We start from the raw sequence: 16,416 nt of genomic DNA, 5'->3' as shown, positions 1-16,416 counted from the left end.
CCCCCCCCCCCGCCCGTGTGTCCAGCCGAGGGCTGTGGGCGGGGCCAACTCGGCCTCACAAGGCTTTCGGGATGGAGCCTTCTCAGCCGCGCATGCGCGCAACTCGTGGGTGCTGGGGACAGGGAGAAAGACACACGGGACGTTTCATTTCTGGGCTCAACACCCAAGTGGGGAGGGTGCTGCTTCCTTTCACCATGCGAAACCAGGGCTGGTCCCAGGCCTGACTGTGAAGCCTAGAATCTTTCGTTTTTGAGGCAGAGTCTTGCTCTGTTGCCCCGGTTGGTCTCAAACTCGTAGGCTCAAGCAAGCCTCTTGCTTCAGCCTCTTTTAGTAGCTGGCGCTACAGTTGTGCTCCACTGCGCCTGGCTAGGATCCTTCTGATTTCTAAGAACAGCCACCGGAGAACCAGCAGCTACCACATTGACTATGTCCAGACTTCTCCTTGTTTTATCCCTTGAATAAAAAAATCTCGTGTAGCAACAATTCACACAGCATTTACATGGCCTAAGGTATTCTCGGTCATTGAGAGGTGTTTATAGAGTCTACAGAAGCCTGAGTGTAGGTTCTATGCCAATACTGATAGAGAAGTGCTGTACAATAAGACAGGCCCTTGCCTTGCCTCCATTTTTTTTCCCCTACAGAATTTTATTTCGGAAATACACGTTTGTGCCCAATGTATCAAAATGGTTTATGACTGAACTGTGCGACCTTTCGGGAATGTTCTGTTAAGCTCCGCCCCCTGCCTCAGTGAGCATGCTCACATGGCATGTGTTTCAGGGATGTTCTGTAACTCCACCCCTTAGCATGCTCACCTACCCTGTAGATCCCTATATAAGGAGGCTCTCGTTTCTGGTAAGGTGCTCAGACTCCTCTGAGCTGCCCAAGAGCTCATCTGTGTAATAAAGGTTTTTTTCCACCTCTTCAACTGACCATTGGATTTTTGAGTCTTCAAATTATGAGAGCTGTGACCCAGAGCTGCCACACTGAGCTGTAACACTCAGCTGTGCCTCTGAGCTGTAATACTTGGCTATAGCACTGAGCTGCTCTGCTCTGCTGAAACATTACTACACCACTTTATTTTTACTTACTTTAGTGTTTTTGAGACAGGGTCTCACTATGTAGTCCAGGTTGGTTGGCCCTGAACTCATGGTGATCCTTCTGTCTCAGCCTCCTGAATGCTGGGATCACAGTAATAGCCATGACGTCCCGCTGTTAATTACGCCATTTTAAGAGCCTTGAGCATTTGAATTTGGTATCCAAACTGCTTCCAGAATCAATCCCCTAGATATCAGAATTAACCATGACAATGACTCTGTGACAGGGGCGGTCACATCCCTTCTGCACAATTCTAAAACCCAGGAAGGTCTGAAGGCCAAATTTCTTCCTCCTCAAGGAGGGACTGGTCTGCCACAGCCCAAAGCCCAAACTGGACCACTCATCACTTTTTTTTTTTTTTGGTACCGGGGATTGAACTGAGGTCCTTGCACTTGCAAGGCAGGTGGCGGAACCACTGAGCTAAATCCCCAGCCCTGACTCACCACTTCTGTAAGGCTTGCAAACTGAGAATGACATTTACATTTAAGAATATAGGCTTTCATGAAAAGTAAAAAAAATCATATAAAATTAAATTTTCAGGTTTTTTTTTTTTGTGTGTGTGACACTGTCTTGGTATATCTCAAATTTCAGTTTCCAGCCAGGCTTGCTGGCAAATACCTGTAGTCTGAGCCACTGTGGAAGCTGAAACAGGAAGATTCCTTGAGTCCAGGAGTTCATAACTAGCTTGGATAGCATAATCAGATTCCAGGTTTTTTAAAAAAGTATTTAGTTTCCAGAAATAAAGTTTTATTGGAGTTCAACTATGCCTGATCATTGATCTAGTATCAATAGCTACTTTCGAGAGCAAACGTGGGTAACCACAACAGTGACTGTGTTCTGCAAAGACACAATAATCTACCCCTTGCCAGAGAGAATTAATGATGAGTGTAATTCATCTGGCAACAAACCCAGCCACGACTGGACAGGCCACTCTTTATACTCATTATTTACCATATTCGGAGCAAACTGTCACATGTTTCTGGGCAGAAATGTTTTGTCTGAAGTCAGGGTTGCTGGGGGTATCCAAGCCTTGGGTGGGGCACACAGTGTACAAACTTCCTAAATCTCAAAATATGATGAAAAAATGTGTTTGCAGCGTAAAAGATCAAACGCAGACCTCAGGCATGCCAGGCAAGTGGTCACCACTGAGCTGCACCACTAGCCCAGTGTCCTGAGTGCTGAAACAGCTGTCAGAAGGAAGGCTTCAAAGGGCTGTGGATTCAAACTCCCAACCGTTTTCTTATCCAGATCCAGATGAACTGCCACTGATTCCCTCCCAACGACAGAGGGCGCCTACCCCCAAGCCCTGGTCACTGGGGCCCCTGGCCATGCATGACCCAGCGTGTGCCAGCCCCAGGGAGCGAGACCCACCGACAATCCTTCTCAAACTCCTTGGACTCGTCGGTGCAGTGGAAAAACTTCCCCTTGAAGAGCTGCACGGCCACCACGGCGAAGATGAACATGAACAGCATGTAGACAATGAGGATGTTGAAGACGTTCTTGAGGGAATTCACCACACAGTCAAACACAGCCTGGGGGTGGGGGAGAGCAGAGGATGAGGGGCTGGGGCCCCGGCCAGCCCATTCCAGAAGCCTGTGCCACTGAAGGAGAGTTGTCTCCCCCTGTTCCCGTGGGTTGTTTTCTGGGGCATGAGTGTGTGGAAGGACACAGTCTGCCTATGTAGCCCAGGCTGGCCTTGGACTAAAGATCTTCCTGCCTCAGCCTCATGAATAACTGGGATTAGAGGCTCGTGCTACCAAGCTGGGCACCCATGGATTCTTTTATCTATGGACTCAACCAACCTCGGACGGAAAATATTTGGAAAAAATTGTATCCTGAACACGTAGACTCTTCCTAGTCTTGAGTCCCTAAGCAGAACAGCGTAACACTGACTTCCCATGTTTTCATTGTACCAAGTGTTCTAAGTGTTCCAGAGGTGGAGGAGTCTACTGTCCTCCAACAGCTGCCACTGTGGTCTCCCTTCTGCTTGCTGAGCAGTGGGGAACTCTCTGGATTTGAGAGGTGAATCTGTGTCCTTGGGATAAGACATATGAAGGCTGCGATATTACTAGCACCTCCTTAAACATAGTGTTTTTATGCCATTTGAACCTGCCCATGCCAGGTGGACGCTTCCATCCTCTCCTAGAGAAGACGAGGGGGTCCCAGCTTGGAATACCCGCCTCGCTGACATCAGCTCGCCCATTGGACGAGGCCTTGGGTTTCTGCATTTGCCCTGGCCTTTTCAGAGTGTCTTCTACTTGACTCCGAATTTGCATTGGTTCCTAATGACATGTGGTTATCAAGGATGGCTGAGGCTAAGGGACTCCTAGTGGAGTGTGGCCATTCTTCTCCAGGGAAGGAAAGACAGGCTTTCAGGTGTTCAAAGGGGGTTGTGATGGGAAGATGGTGAACTGAGTGACTGAACTCCCATGTGCTTTAAGCTTTTAATTACGAAGTGCAGCCATCTCTCGCCTGTTTAACATGCACCCCTATGTGGGACGCTCATCTGATTTCTGGTCACGAGGGATACTTTCTCACAAATAGGACGTCAGAGATCAACTATTTCATTTCATTTTTTTTTTTCCCAGAACTGGGGAATGAACCCAGGGCCTTTGCCCTGAGCTCCATCCCCAGGCCATTTTTCTTATTTTGAGTCAGTGATTTGCTAAATCACTAATTTGCCCAGGCTAGATTCAAACTTGGTATCCTCCTGCCTCAGCCTCCCAGAGTGCTGGGATGACAGGTGTGCACCACCACACCCTGCTCAGAGATACTTTTGGATGACACAGAAATCCAGCATAGAATCACACGGTAACAGAGTTATTCTTCTCCAGTTTCTTTCCATTCCTTTTGAGCAAGGGAGAAAGTCGTGCTTTGTTGTGACTATGTTAGTGCCCGACTGTGGTACTTTCTCTTTTTATTTTATTTTTAATTAACTTTTTTTTTTTTGCGACCCATTCCCCTCCCTGGTACTTTCTCTTAGCCAAGAAAGAGTAGCTATCCATGTTCAAAGCCTTTGGCCTGAAGGCTTCTTTGGCTAGCTTTTAGTAACAGCATTTCATTTTCTTACAAGAAAGGTTTAGTTTTATCTTCTGTTAACAGTGGCGTCTGGATTTTCACGTGAGAGATCTGGCAGAGCATTTTAAAAGTTTTCTTTGTTTTCCTTTTTGGTACCAGGGATGAAACTCAGGACCTGGTGGCTGCCAGGCAGGCACAGTGCCACTGAGCTACATTCCTGGGCCTTCGTTGGTTTTTTTGAGACAGGGTTACCTTGAATTCATTGTGTAGCCCAGGTTGGCCTTGAACTTGTGATCCTCCTGCCTCAGTCTCCCGAGGGCTGAGATGTAAGGCATGTACCACTATGCCCAGCTGAGCTTTTCCTTTTAAAATAAGCTCATTTAAGTAAGAAAAATTAAGTGACCGGACTTAATGAAATGTATCAAGTGATACAGGTGGCCCTTAGGTAAAACTGAAAATGAAAAGGGGCATTCGAATACTAGGATTCTCTTTATCTCCCTCCTTCTTTCTTCCTTCCATGGCAAGCTTTTTGGAAAATGCTGGCTCAGAGATCTTGGAATGGGGAAGACAAGTGGGGGCCTAGACTAGGCAGATAACGAGTTAAAAGGTTGTACAGGACCAGAAGCCCAATTTCCTGCTTCTCAGGTTACGGTGATGCCCTCATTTGGGAGATGCTGACACAACCCCTTCACATGAAGTAGGACAAGGGCGCAGACTTGACCTTTCACACAGTGTAAAACTGCTACAATATTAAGGGTTGTTAGGTGAATTCACTCTACTGTCCCCTTCTGGACATTGTAATAATAAATATACTCTCATTTATGAAGGTTACATAATGTTATCAGCATTCCTTTCTTTTTTGGGGGGGTGGGTACCGGGGATTGAACTCAGGACCTTGTGCATGAGAAACACTCCTTTCAATGTACTTTGTTTTTGTTTTGTTTTTTGAGACAGGGTCTCACTACATAGTTGAGACTGATCTGGAACTCACGATGTAGCCCAGGCTGGTCTCGAACTCGCAGCGATCTTCCTGCCTCAGCCTCCTGAGTGCTGGGATGACAGGCATGCGCCACCATGCCCAGCTAATCTAATTTTTCTTTTTCTTTCCCAGTACAGGAGATTGAACTCTGCACCTGGTGGGTGCTAGGCAGGGCAGTGCCACTGAGCTATGTCCCTGGCCTTATGTAATATTTCTTTAAAAACTTTTGTAACAGTCCTGGGGACTGAACCCAGGAACTCACATGTGCTAGGCAAGCACTTACCATTAATCCACACCCTTCCTTTTAATTGTTATTTTTGCAGTACTGGGGATTGAACACAGGGCCTTTGCACTGAGCTACATCCCCAGACCTTTTTTTAAAAAAAACTATTTAAAAAAATTTTTTTGACTGGGGATTGAACTCAGGACCCTGCACAGATATGGAACCACTGAGCTAAATCCCCAGCTCCCCCCACCCTTTTTTCAAAGGTTGAGACAAGGTCTACATTGACCAGGCTGGCCTTGAACTTGTGACCCTCCCACCTCAACTTCCTGAGTAGCTGGGATGACAGGTCGTACCACACCCACCTGAAGTGGCATCGAGCAGTGCACACTTGTGCGTGGCCGTCTGGAAAGCCGCCACCCCACCCCCAACCTGGTGGAGTCTCACCTTAAGCTTTGGCAACCGCTTGATGGTTTTGAGAGGTCGTAGCACCCGGAGGACTCGGAGAGACTTAATTGTGTTGATGTCCTTTCCTTTGCTATTGCCACTGTGGAGGGGCATCAGGGCAGGGAGAAGGGAAGAGAAGGAGTGGCCGTCAGGAGTGGGAGGTTAGAAGGCCCTCAGCTCCACTGACCCCACCTGCGCAGGTCTAAAGTCTGATGTGAGCCCTTCCTTGGGAAAGGTGGCTGGGTCTGCCCGCTCCATTTGGGCAGAGGAGGCAGCAGGCTGAGGCTTCTAGGCTTCTGGTCTCAGGTTGGTTTTTCTCTTTTGAGACAGTCTGGCTATATGGCTCAGGTTGGCCTCGAACTCACAGCAGCCCTCCTGCCTCAGCCTCCCGAGTGTGGCATTACATCCAGGTCGGGTTGGTTTCTGATGCCGCCTGGCACGGGGTGGTCCTCAGCTTGCTGCTCTACCCTGACCCTGCACAACGATTTCCAAGAAACTTCTTGGCCCGGGAGCTGGGGGATCCTGTGCCCTCTTTAAAAGTGGTCTTAGACAATGGGGTCCCCCTCTTTCCAACAGGACCGGAGACACTGAACACGGCCCTTTGCACAGGCCTCCTTGCGCCTATCCTGAGCCCACAGGGAGGGAAGCACCCCGCGGTCGTTTCGGATGCTGAAGTTGGCCATCGTGGGCTCCTGCCTCAGCCTCTGGAGGGCATCTGAGCCCGTGGCCACCACAGGGCTTCACCGAGATGCGACCCAGGCTCTGCCAGGCTGAGCGCTCCAGCGGGCTGTGAAGGGCTGGCGGACAGTGGCACCACCCCCACCCAGGACCCGCACCGGCAGCTGTGCTCCCAGTCAGCTACTGTGGGTAATCTCCCCAAACGCTCCGTCCACCTCAGATGTCCCCGCCCCTCGCCACCTCCTCCACACCCTGATTTTCTCGTCCCCCATTTGGCCTACGGTGGCCAAAGCCAGCAGGCAGAGCTGGTCGTGGTCCCTGGAGAACCCCGGACCCTAGATTCTCCGCAGAGCCAGACTTCTGCACACGGCCCCCGATGCTCTGAAATCCATCCGGCCCGACCCGCCTTGTGCTCACTGCCAACCCCGACCCCGCTCCTGCAGGCTTGCTGGCCCCAGCCGTCCCCTTTGTCTGTGGCCGCACTCCCAGGGCACAGGTCGAGTTCAAGTTCAAGGCCGTCCCCTCACGGGTGTTGCCGTCTCAACCCTGCTTTGGGAGGGTCCTGACACCTGGCGTTGGATAGAGGACCCACGGCGGGCACCACGATCTCTGCTCTTTCTACTTTCCCTGACCCTGGCTCTCATCCCAGCTCTGCTTCAAGGGCCCTGAATGGACCCAGGACCATGTTCCCAGGTGCAAACCTCTTCCTATGGTCACAGCCCCTGAGCCCCTAACCCCGATGAATCTGCAGAGCCATGTGCAAAACATCAATTTTTAAAAACTGCCTCTTTTTTTGTTTTTTGAGACAGGGTTTCACTACGTAGTTGAGACTGACCTGGAACTCACTATGTAGCCCAGGCTGGTCTCCGAACTCACAGTGATCCTCCTGCCTCAGCCTCCTGGGTGCTGGGATTACAGGTGTGCGCCACCACACCTGGTGTCTTTACTAGAGCAGAAACCTCAGCGTGTGCTGGTGGTCTTATGCCATCCAGACACCCACCAATCTCCCTCGTTTGGACCCCAGTACCTCTTGCATGCTAGGCAAGCCCTTTACCACTGAACTATATTCCCTTGCCTGCTTTTGTTTTGAGACAGGTTTTTGCTAAATCACCAAGTTACCCAGGATGAACTTGAGACCCTTCTGCCTCAGTCTCCCAAGTAGCTGGAGGGCAGAACTTTCCCTGAGCCAACTGACCGCTGTTGGGGAACGGTCTGCCGGGTGCCTGCGTCCCCTCCTCTTAAATGGACCCTGCTTGTGTCGGTGCTCTCTCCCCCAGGAGGAGGATCTGAGGCTGAGAAACCGTCCTCAGAGGAACCTGAACACGGATGCTGCCTCAGGAGCCAGACATACTGCAGGGTGCAAGTGCTCCCTCTGACCAGAGCCCCTGGCTCTGCTAACCGCATACCCTACTCCCCATCTCCTGCTGTGGTTTCTGCAAGAGCTGGTGAGTCACGGTGAGGCCAGCAGCCCTCGGTCCCCTCAGCCCCCGGAGAGCAGGTTCTGGTCATCATAAGCAACAGGACAGCCGCAAGGACACAGGGCCACAGAGAAGGGACCAGAACCAACGGGACTGCAGCAGGTCATGGAGGACGAGGAACAGAATGGAGAGAGAGCGAGAGAGAGAGAGCGACTGACTTTACCGTGTGCTGCTCCTGGAGAGGTGGCGTTGGAGGGAGAGACAGGTCGTAAGCGGCCTCAGAAGAGAGAACACAGGACACGCACAGACGTGCACACACGACACCACCGCCCGGTCCCGAGTCCCCGCTTCCCACCCGGGACCAGGACGGGCAGCTCTTGTGCCTCTGGCCCTGCACTCAACAGTCTCAGTCACAGCACCAAGGAAGCCACATTTCAAGGAGCTGCTGGCCTCCAAGGCCAAGGAAATCCCTTTTGTTCCCAAAAGTCCTGGCCTGGGAGGGTGGGGTGAGCTGGTCTGGAGAGACGTGAGCTCTGGGTTGGGAGAGGACCTGGGTTTAAATCCTGCTTGTCTCACCTGATCCCATCTGGGAAATGGGTGCAGGGCACTCATACACTTCTTGGGTAGCCATGACCTTGGCTTTAGTATGTATTTACTGTATTTTTGGTTTTTTGAGACAGGGTCTTGCTATGTAGTCTAGGCTGGCTCTGAACTCCCAGGGATCCTCCTGACTCAGCCTCCTGAGTAGCTATGATTGAGGTGTGCACTATGTCTCACACAACTGTCTTTTTACAAACAGAACAGGTTAGATGCCTACAGATACACCCAGTGGATTTTCCTTTACATCCTCTAACCCCTTTCCCTTCAGTTTGGCTTGGTCATTTTCAGTTCAGTGCATTTTCTTGTTTTTGGTTTTTTTGGAGACAGGCCCTTGCTATGCAGTTCAGGCTGGCCTCAAACTTGCAGCCATCCTCCTGCCTCAGCCTCCTGAGTGCTGCAATTCCAGGTGTGCGCCAGCATGGAGCGCAGCGTGTTTAAGGATCAGTGTACAGAGACTTGGACAGCTTCTCTGTGGACAACTGAAGGAGCTTCCATTGCCAGCGATTTCTGCCTGGGCTGCTGGCTTTGGGTGTAACCTGTAAATTCTGTGAACATCCCTGCATCTGACTGCCTGAAGATGGCGCTGTGACACCCATTTGCCAGATGAGGAAGCTGAGCCCTGGAGAGGCGAACTGTCCCCAGCCCATGCAGCCGGGCAGTAGCAGGCTGATTCAAACCCAGTCTTCTTAGTTTTTCCCATGCAGGTAGAATAATGCTTTTCACGTGGGGCCTGTTTCAAGATAAAAATGGCAGTTCAAGGGGCTCCTTCTGTGGCTTCCTGGAAGTGTGGCCCCTGGGGGTGCAGGCACGGCTTGATCCAGGCACTCTGCCAGCAGTGCCGGCCTATGGTCCTGCCTTGGGGACAGGAGCCCATGGGCTTCTGGCAGTGAGGACAGGATCGTGATTGGGCGGAGTGGTGTCAGCCACTGCCCCGGGCCCGGGCGCAGTGTGTGACATTTGGGCGATGGTTTGCGAAATGGTGTGTTAATGGAGTCACAGGGACATGGGCATGGTGGGGGATGGAGGACGCACACACACAGTCTTGGGGGGGCGGAGGGTGCTCAGGTCGGGACCACAATCACAGTACAGGCTGAGTCCTCGCCTCTGAACGCATGGGGACCAACCTTGCCTGGCCTTGGAGATCCTGAACCTCCTGGGGCCGCCTCAGGGTCTGGCTGGACTCACTTCCTCGCTTACCTCAGTTTCCCCATCTACTAACTGAGACTGACAAGAGCACTGCCCTCGCAGCGTGGGTGCAGATCACACACGAGGCCGCAACTGTTTTTTGAGACAGGAACTAGCTATACAAGTCCAGGATGGCTTTCAGCTTGGGGCAGTCCTCCTGCCTCAGCCTCCTGAGTACTGGGATTACACAGCCCACCTGGCTGGCATGTGTGTGCATGGGGGGCACTGTGTTTATTATGGCCAACTCCATTTTCCCTACTGCTCGGGGAAACTGAGGCACAGGGAGGCTAAGGGACTGGCACATCCAGAAAGAAACCTGATGCTTGCTGGGAGCAGACGGGGCAGACAAAGCAAAAGACCAGTGGGATGAAGCACCCTGAGAGTCTCGGGATCCTCTACTCCCCCCCAACAAGGAAAGAGTAAGCACAGTGCTCTCAGGCCACAGAAGTGGGAATCTGCAAGGAGGAGGGGTGGATTCACTAACTCTCCTTGGGGGCACAGTGGCAGCTCTGGGCTTCTTCACTGCTTCTGGCGGTGAGTGGGGAGGTAGCAGGACTGGCTTGATTCAGGCCACCGCCCAGAACTCAGGCAGTGACAGCTCCGGTCGACGCCCACCACGGGGCAGGGGAGCCAGGTAGGCCTCAGGCTCCACTGGACCAAGTTCACTGGCTAAATAATCTCCCTCCTCTACTTCCCAAGAGAATCCGGAGCCGGAGACACTCACAAGGGGGCAGGAAATCCCTGCCCCATCTCCTCACACCACCCGGAAGGAAAGAACCTTCCTAAGAGGATCTCGAGCACCGGCCGTTCAGGCACTGCGACAGCAGATTTAAATACTTTGTTTTTGGTGGGACCGAGGATGGAGCCCAAGGCTTTCGCATCACACTATTACCCTCAGTCCTTCCTAAAATATTTTGATTTTTTTTTTTGTAGTGGGGATGGAACTCAGGACCTTGCGCTTTCAAGGCAGGTGGCGGAACCACTGAGCTAAACCCCCAGCCCTAAAATATTTTGATTTTGAGACAAGGTCTTGCTAAATTGTTGAGCTGCCTAGGCTGGGCTGGCTGTGGTGGTCCTCCTGCCTCCATCTCCTAGAGTGTTGGGATTACAGGTGTGCACTGTGATGCCCCGGGGTAGACTACTTCTTGATGTCCCTGCATGACTTTATACGGTCAAGCACCGCAAAAAATGTTTCAGGCAAGGCATCACCGTACGATTGCATCATTGTAAAGAAAATGTGTTTACACCCAGTGGAGTACTACTCTGCCATGAAGGACAAACCTGAACCACGTGGAGGGAAATGGATGCACCTTGAGACCATAACAGTGAGATGAAGAAGGCACAGAGGGTTGAGTACTGCGTGTTTTCTCTTACAGGAGAGCCCTGAAGTGTAAATGAGGAGGGGCCTGGGAAAGAAAGGAGGGGGCGGACAGGAGCAGAGGAAGTGAAAAGGGTCGAGCCGTGACGAGTGTCTGCACAGCTCCCCAAGGTGGGTGTGCAAACACCGGCCCACGGTGAGAAGGTCCCATCGTGTGATGACTGCAGTGACAGAGGTGACCACAACTCGCTTCCTGGGCCACATCCCTGCTGCCACACAGTGCATAGCTGTGTCTGAAAATGGGACTCAGTGGAACTCAGTGCCACAGGCAGAAGTTTTTGTGAAGCGGGAACCCTTCTGTTCATGGATCCGAATTTCTTTTTTTTTTTTTTTTTTTTACCCAGGATTGAACTCGGGTTCTTGCGCTTGCAAGGCAGGTGATGGAACCAGAGCCAAATCCCTGGCCCGGATCTGAATTTCATTTTGTTTTTTTGCGGTGCCAGGGATGAAGCCCTGGCCTCACCTATATTAGCAAGCATTCATCCTTAAGCCACACCCCAGCCCGTGACAGGATTGCTTAGAGAAGAGGCTTGTGGGCGTGGTGGTGCACTCTGGGAGGCTGAGGCAGGAGGGTTTTAAATTTGACACCAGTTTGGCCAACTTAGTGAGACCCTGTCTTAAAATAAAACATTAAAAAAGGGCTGAGGATGGAGCTCAGTGCAAAGGCCCTGGCTTCAATCCCTAGCACCCAAAACAAAACGACTCAAATACCAAAAACGCAAGCCTAAACAACACCCAAAGCAGGCTCGTGGTGACTCCAGAGCCTGCTGCAAACTTGGCTCACAATGGCGTGCACTCCAAAGTGGGGAGCCAGCTCCTAGTTCAGGAAGGCTGGCCCGGCCCGACCCACAGGGTCCCCCTGGGAAGTGCAGATGGGACCTGCTGGCAACGGTCCCGCAGGACAGTGCCGGGCACGGCCGGCAAAGGGGCACATGGTGTGGTCACCCCACCCTTCTGCCGCACCCTGGGACTCGGCCGCAGGCAGCACGGAGAGCGCGCCTCCGCCCAGGCCTCCCTGCCTCATCCGGGGCTCTGCCGAAGGCGGCGGGTGACCGCACGGGACTTCCTGCGGGCCACAGCCCGGGGGAGGTGGACAGCTCGACTCTTATCACGCGGAGAAGCAGGCTTTCGGGTGGACGGGGACAGCAGGGCGAGGGCAGAGATGGCAGGAGCAGGGAGGGCCCTGAAAGCCGTAGGTCCTCTCCTACGGGACTGGTCTACTCCAGGCGTGGCGTTGTATAAATTCTGGCTTTTCCGAGTTTACGTTTTCTCTTACGCCCCCTGCCTGAGCCGGGAGGATCCTCTTCAGCAGAACACGGAGGGGACAGGAGCCTGCGTCCTCACGTTCTCACACTGGCTGCGATTACCTGAAGCTCTCCCTCAGGCTGACTCCTCGGCCCCTTTCTGTAGTCCAGGCTGGCCTCGAACTCAGAGCACTCCCGGAATCACAGGTGTACACCACCTCACCTGGGGCCCCTTTTATTAGTTATCAGCAGTCTGTGAAATTGCGGTTCACACCCCCTCCCCAGTACCAGGGATCAAATTCAGGACCTTGTGCTTGCCAGGCAGATGTGGTATCGATGAGACACATCCCTGGCCCTACTTCCTTTCTTAACTGTCCCGCTGAGATTTAGGTTTTAATTGCTTTGCAAGAGCTTTTCCTATAGGACACCAGCTCCTTGTCTGATCTGGGGCAATCTTCCTCCCCTAGTTTATTGTGCATTTATTCATTTCCTACAGAACCTCTTCGAATGTCCCCGGCACTGAGGACTGAACTCAGGGCCTTTGAACTCAGCTCTATCCCCAGCTCAGCTCATTTAAAATGTTTTAATTTTAATTTTTTGAGGGTTTTTTTTTGAGACAGGATCTCACTATAGTTCAGGCTGCCCTTGAACTTCTGGCGATCCTCCTGCCTCAGCCTCCCAAGTGCTGGGATTACAGGTGTACACCATCACGCTCAGCATTGATTCTTTAAAATTTTGAGGCATGGTCTTGCTAAATTGCTAAATTGTTGAGGCTGTGCTTGAACTTGGGATGCTCCTGGTTCAACCTCCCAGAATGCTGGGACGGCAGGTGTGTGCCACCCATACCTGGTTCCTACAGAACATCTTAATGATAATGTTGCCAAATACCCTCATTTGTTATTATTTATGATTTCTTCAAATAATAAATTCTTAATTACGTTAGAAAAAGGAAGGGAGGTAGAAGGGAGAGGTGAAGAAGAGGTGGGAAGAGAGCAAGAAAGAGGAGTAGGGACGTAGGGATGTCTGAGTCACAAACACCAGCTGCTCCCCTTCCTAGCACACGCCCCCAGCTTCAGGCTCCCAAAGCCTTGAGAGTCCTTATCCAAACAGGACCTGAGCTTGCTGTGCCTCCAGGGGACACTCTGAGTGTGGCCTCGTTTAGCCTTGGAATTGGGCATGGGCCACTATGTTGGCCCTCTGCTGGGGCGGGGAGACTTCGCAGGACCCTGTCTGCTGAGGGGGACCTGGGATTTCCCACTACAGGGTCAGGATCCCTATCAAACCCTCCGTGTGGGACTGACCTCTGTGACAGGACTGTGACCTCCGCGAGGCCAGGACCTCAGGATCTACTTCTGAATCTGTCACCTTTCAGTCTGTCTCCAATGTGGGGGTGGTACTGCTAAACTCACTACCAGGTCCCTAAGGGCTAATGGCTGCTCAGCCCATAGGGGCTACCCTGGAATGGCCACCCAGGACTCAGGAACCATCTAGGAATGGCTGCTCAGCCCTTGGGGATTACCTTCAAACGAATGCCCAGAATTCCGATGCCACCTTGAAATGGCTTCCCAAGAAGTCAGGCACCGGCTTGGAGTGGCTATGAAGCCCCAAGGTTCCATCTTGAAATGGCTACTAGAAATAGGGTGCCATCTTGAAATGGCTGCTCAACTCTGGGGCACCATATTGAAATGGCTGTTTAGAATTTAGATGCCATTTTGAAATGGCTGCCCAGAACTCAGTTGCCATTTTGAGATGGGCTCTCAGAGGAATGGCTACTTGGCCCTAGGGTGTCATCTTGGGATGGATGTTCAGCTCACAGGCACCATCTTGAAATGGCAATTCAGAACTCTGATGCCATTTTGAAATGGCTACCCAGGACTCACACACCCTCCCAACATGCTCGCTAAGCCCTAGGGCGCCATCTTGAGATGGCTGTCCAGCACTTGGGTGCCATTTTGAAATGGCCTCCCAGAACCCAGGTGCCATTTTGCATTGGCTGCTCGCCTCTTGGGCACCATCTTGAAATGGGGTATTTAGAACTTTGATGGCATTTTGAGATGGCTGCCCAGAACTCAGGCACCCCCTCAGAACGCCTGTTAAACCCTAGGGTGCTATCCAAAAGTTGGAAGCCATTCTGGAAGGGCCACCCAGACTCAGGTACCCTTTGAGATAGCTACTAAGCTCCAGGGTGCCATTTTGGAAGGGCTGCCCGACCCTTAGGCACCTTCCTGAAACCACCACTTACACCTAGGGCACCGTCTTAGGGCTGTGTGGTGACATGTGACCTTGGGAGGGCAGAATGACCTCAGATTGGTGGGAGAAATGAGGACACACTAGGAAGTCACCAGGGCCACGATGACGGGGCCTCCGGCACAAGGCGGGGTTGAGATTCGCATGCACACTCACATCCTGGTTGTCTTTTTAGGGGTTTCCCAAAGAGACAGCAGTGGGGCAGAGGGTGTGGAGCGAAAGGGGGATGAGATGTCCCAGGAAGCACACAGCAGGGCCAGTGATGTGGAGACGCCACTGCTGTGTGGAGGCAGAGTGAGAGGGCCTCCTCCCACCCCACGGCGGTCATGCACAAAGCTGGGAAGCCCCTCCTGGGGCATGTGGTGTCCCCACCACCCCATCTCTGCACCCAGGGACACGTCCCCCCGGCCCCACCCTAGGGGCCCTACACGGAGACTTACGTGAAGGCAAAGGCCACCAGGGCCCCACTGACCACTATAAAGTCGAGGATATTCCAGAGGTCTCGGAAGTAGGCACCCTGGTGCAGGACGAGACCCAGGTCGATCATCTGCGAGGGGCAGGAAAGGGCTCTGGGTCTCTGGCTGCTGCATCCTCTTGACAAGGGCGTTCCTCTGGGCCCCAGCCTGCAGGACTGGCCCAGACTTTGGGGCACAATCCATCCACCAGATGGACCCACTCACTCAACCCACCCACCAGAAATTCTTTATTTTTGTTCTGAGGACTGAATCCAGGGCCCCCACACTGAGCTGTAACCCTAGTGCCTTTCAATTGATTTTTCGCGAAGGTGCCCAGGCTAGGCTCAGATTTGTGATCCTCCTGCCTACAAGTGCCGGGATGACAAAGGCCTTCCGCCTGCTCTCCCTGCCCTTACCTTGATGACCATCTCAAAGGTAAAGACGCCTGTGAAAACATAATCAAAGTACCGCAGCACCTGCAGGGAACAGGAAGAGGGCACAGGATCACGGGCTTGCTCCCACAGAACCCTCTGTGAATCTAACAACACCCCCGACACAGCAAAGTCCGAGGGGCGGGATTTCCACCCGGAGCGAAGGTAGCTACCACATGCAGGGCTAGTCCGTGCATGTGAAGGAGACCTCATCTGTCCCCGCTCTCCGGAAGAGCCGTGGGTTGTGAGGGGCAGTGGCCGGCAGAGGGCGACAAGCCCCACTAAATCATGGAGCGGCGGCTTTACCAACGCAAAGGAAATCGTTACATTTGTTCCAAGCTCTGGGTAGAAGGAAGGACGTGGTGCTGGGGAAGCCACGGTTGACTGTATTCTCCCCCGCGAGGCCACACCGCTCCTCCTATTGCTTACACCCAGTGCCCCTTTGCCACCTGTGTCAAATGCTACTTCTGGGCACTCACGCTCTCTACACTAAATCTGCACCTCCCTGCTCCCGCACCTCCCTGCTCCCGCACCTCTCGCTTCCTCACACACTACGGTTAGGCGGCTGACGACCTTTTTTATTTTTGTTATCTCGAAACAGGGTCTCACTATGCAGCCCAGGCTGGCCTCCGACTCGCGGTGACTCTCCTGCCTCAGCCTCCCGAGTGCTGGGGAGTCCGTCTGTCTCCCTCAGTCCCGCGGTAACTGGACTGGCGGCAGCGAGGCCCCTCCAGCCCAGGATGGTGCCCAGCGCACAGCAGCTGCTCAGGAAGTGTTCGCTGTGAACGTGGGGCCGGGCTCTGGGATCTGAGCCCACTGGGGATGGAACCCAGCCCTTGTGGGTGCTGGACCAGCCATCGGCACCTCGGCAGGGTGAGGGGGCTGCTCGGGGTGACACCTCGCCCGTGTCCCCCAGTGGCCACGGCTGCCCTGTGGTGTGTGCGCGGGGCCCAGGTGGGACTCACGTTGTTGCGCGGTGCGTTGGGCTGCACGGGGTCCTCGGCGGCCAGCGCGATGC

The 16,416-nt window shown here is 53.0% G+C and overlaps 1 protein-coding gene across 1 annotated transcript in view; it reads right to left on the bottom strand.

Annotated features, from left to right (window-relative positions):
• The window catches only part of Cacna1a (calcium voltage-gated channel subunit alpha1 A), a 179,279-nt gene that overhangs the window by 44,880 nt on the left and 117,983 nt on the right, over positions 1–16,416 (bottom strand). The window contains exons 23-27 of the mRNA XM_033757319.1: positions 16,364–16,415; positions 15,384–15,443; positions 14,953–15,059; positions 5,763–5,862; positions 2,467–2,627 (exon numbers count right to left, since the gene is read on the bottom strand). Of these exons, the coding sequence (XP_033613210.1) occupies positions 2,467–2,627; positions 5,763–5,862; positions 14,953–15,059; positions 15,384–15,443; positions 16,364–16,415 (480 nt within the window). The remainder of the gene's footprint in view (positions 1–2,466; positions 2,628–5,762; positions 5,863–14,952; positions 15,060–15,383; positions 15,444–16,363; position 16,416) is intronic.

The sequence above is a fragment of the Fukomys damarensis genome, unplaced genomic scaffold (genome assembly GCF_012274545.1).
Source record: "Fukomys damarensis isolate Sample0158 unplaced genomic scaffold, DMR_v1.0_HiC HiC_scaffold_30, whole genome shotgun sequence".
In the NCBI taxonomy this organism is placed as follows: domain Eukaryota; kingdom Metazoa; phylum Chordata; class Mammalia; order Rodentia; family Bathyergidae; genus Fukomys; species Fukomys damarensis.
Note: the sequence above shows the minus strand (reverse complement) of the source record. Positions and strands in the feature narration are given on the sequence as shown.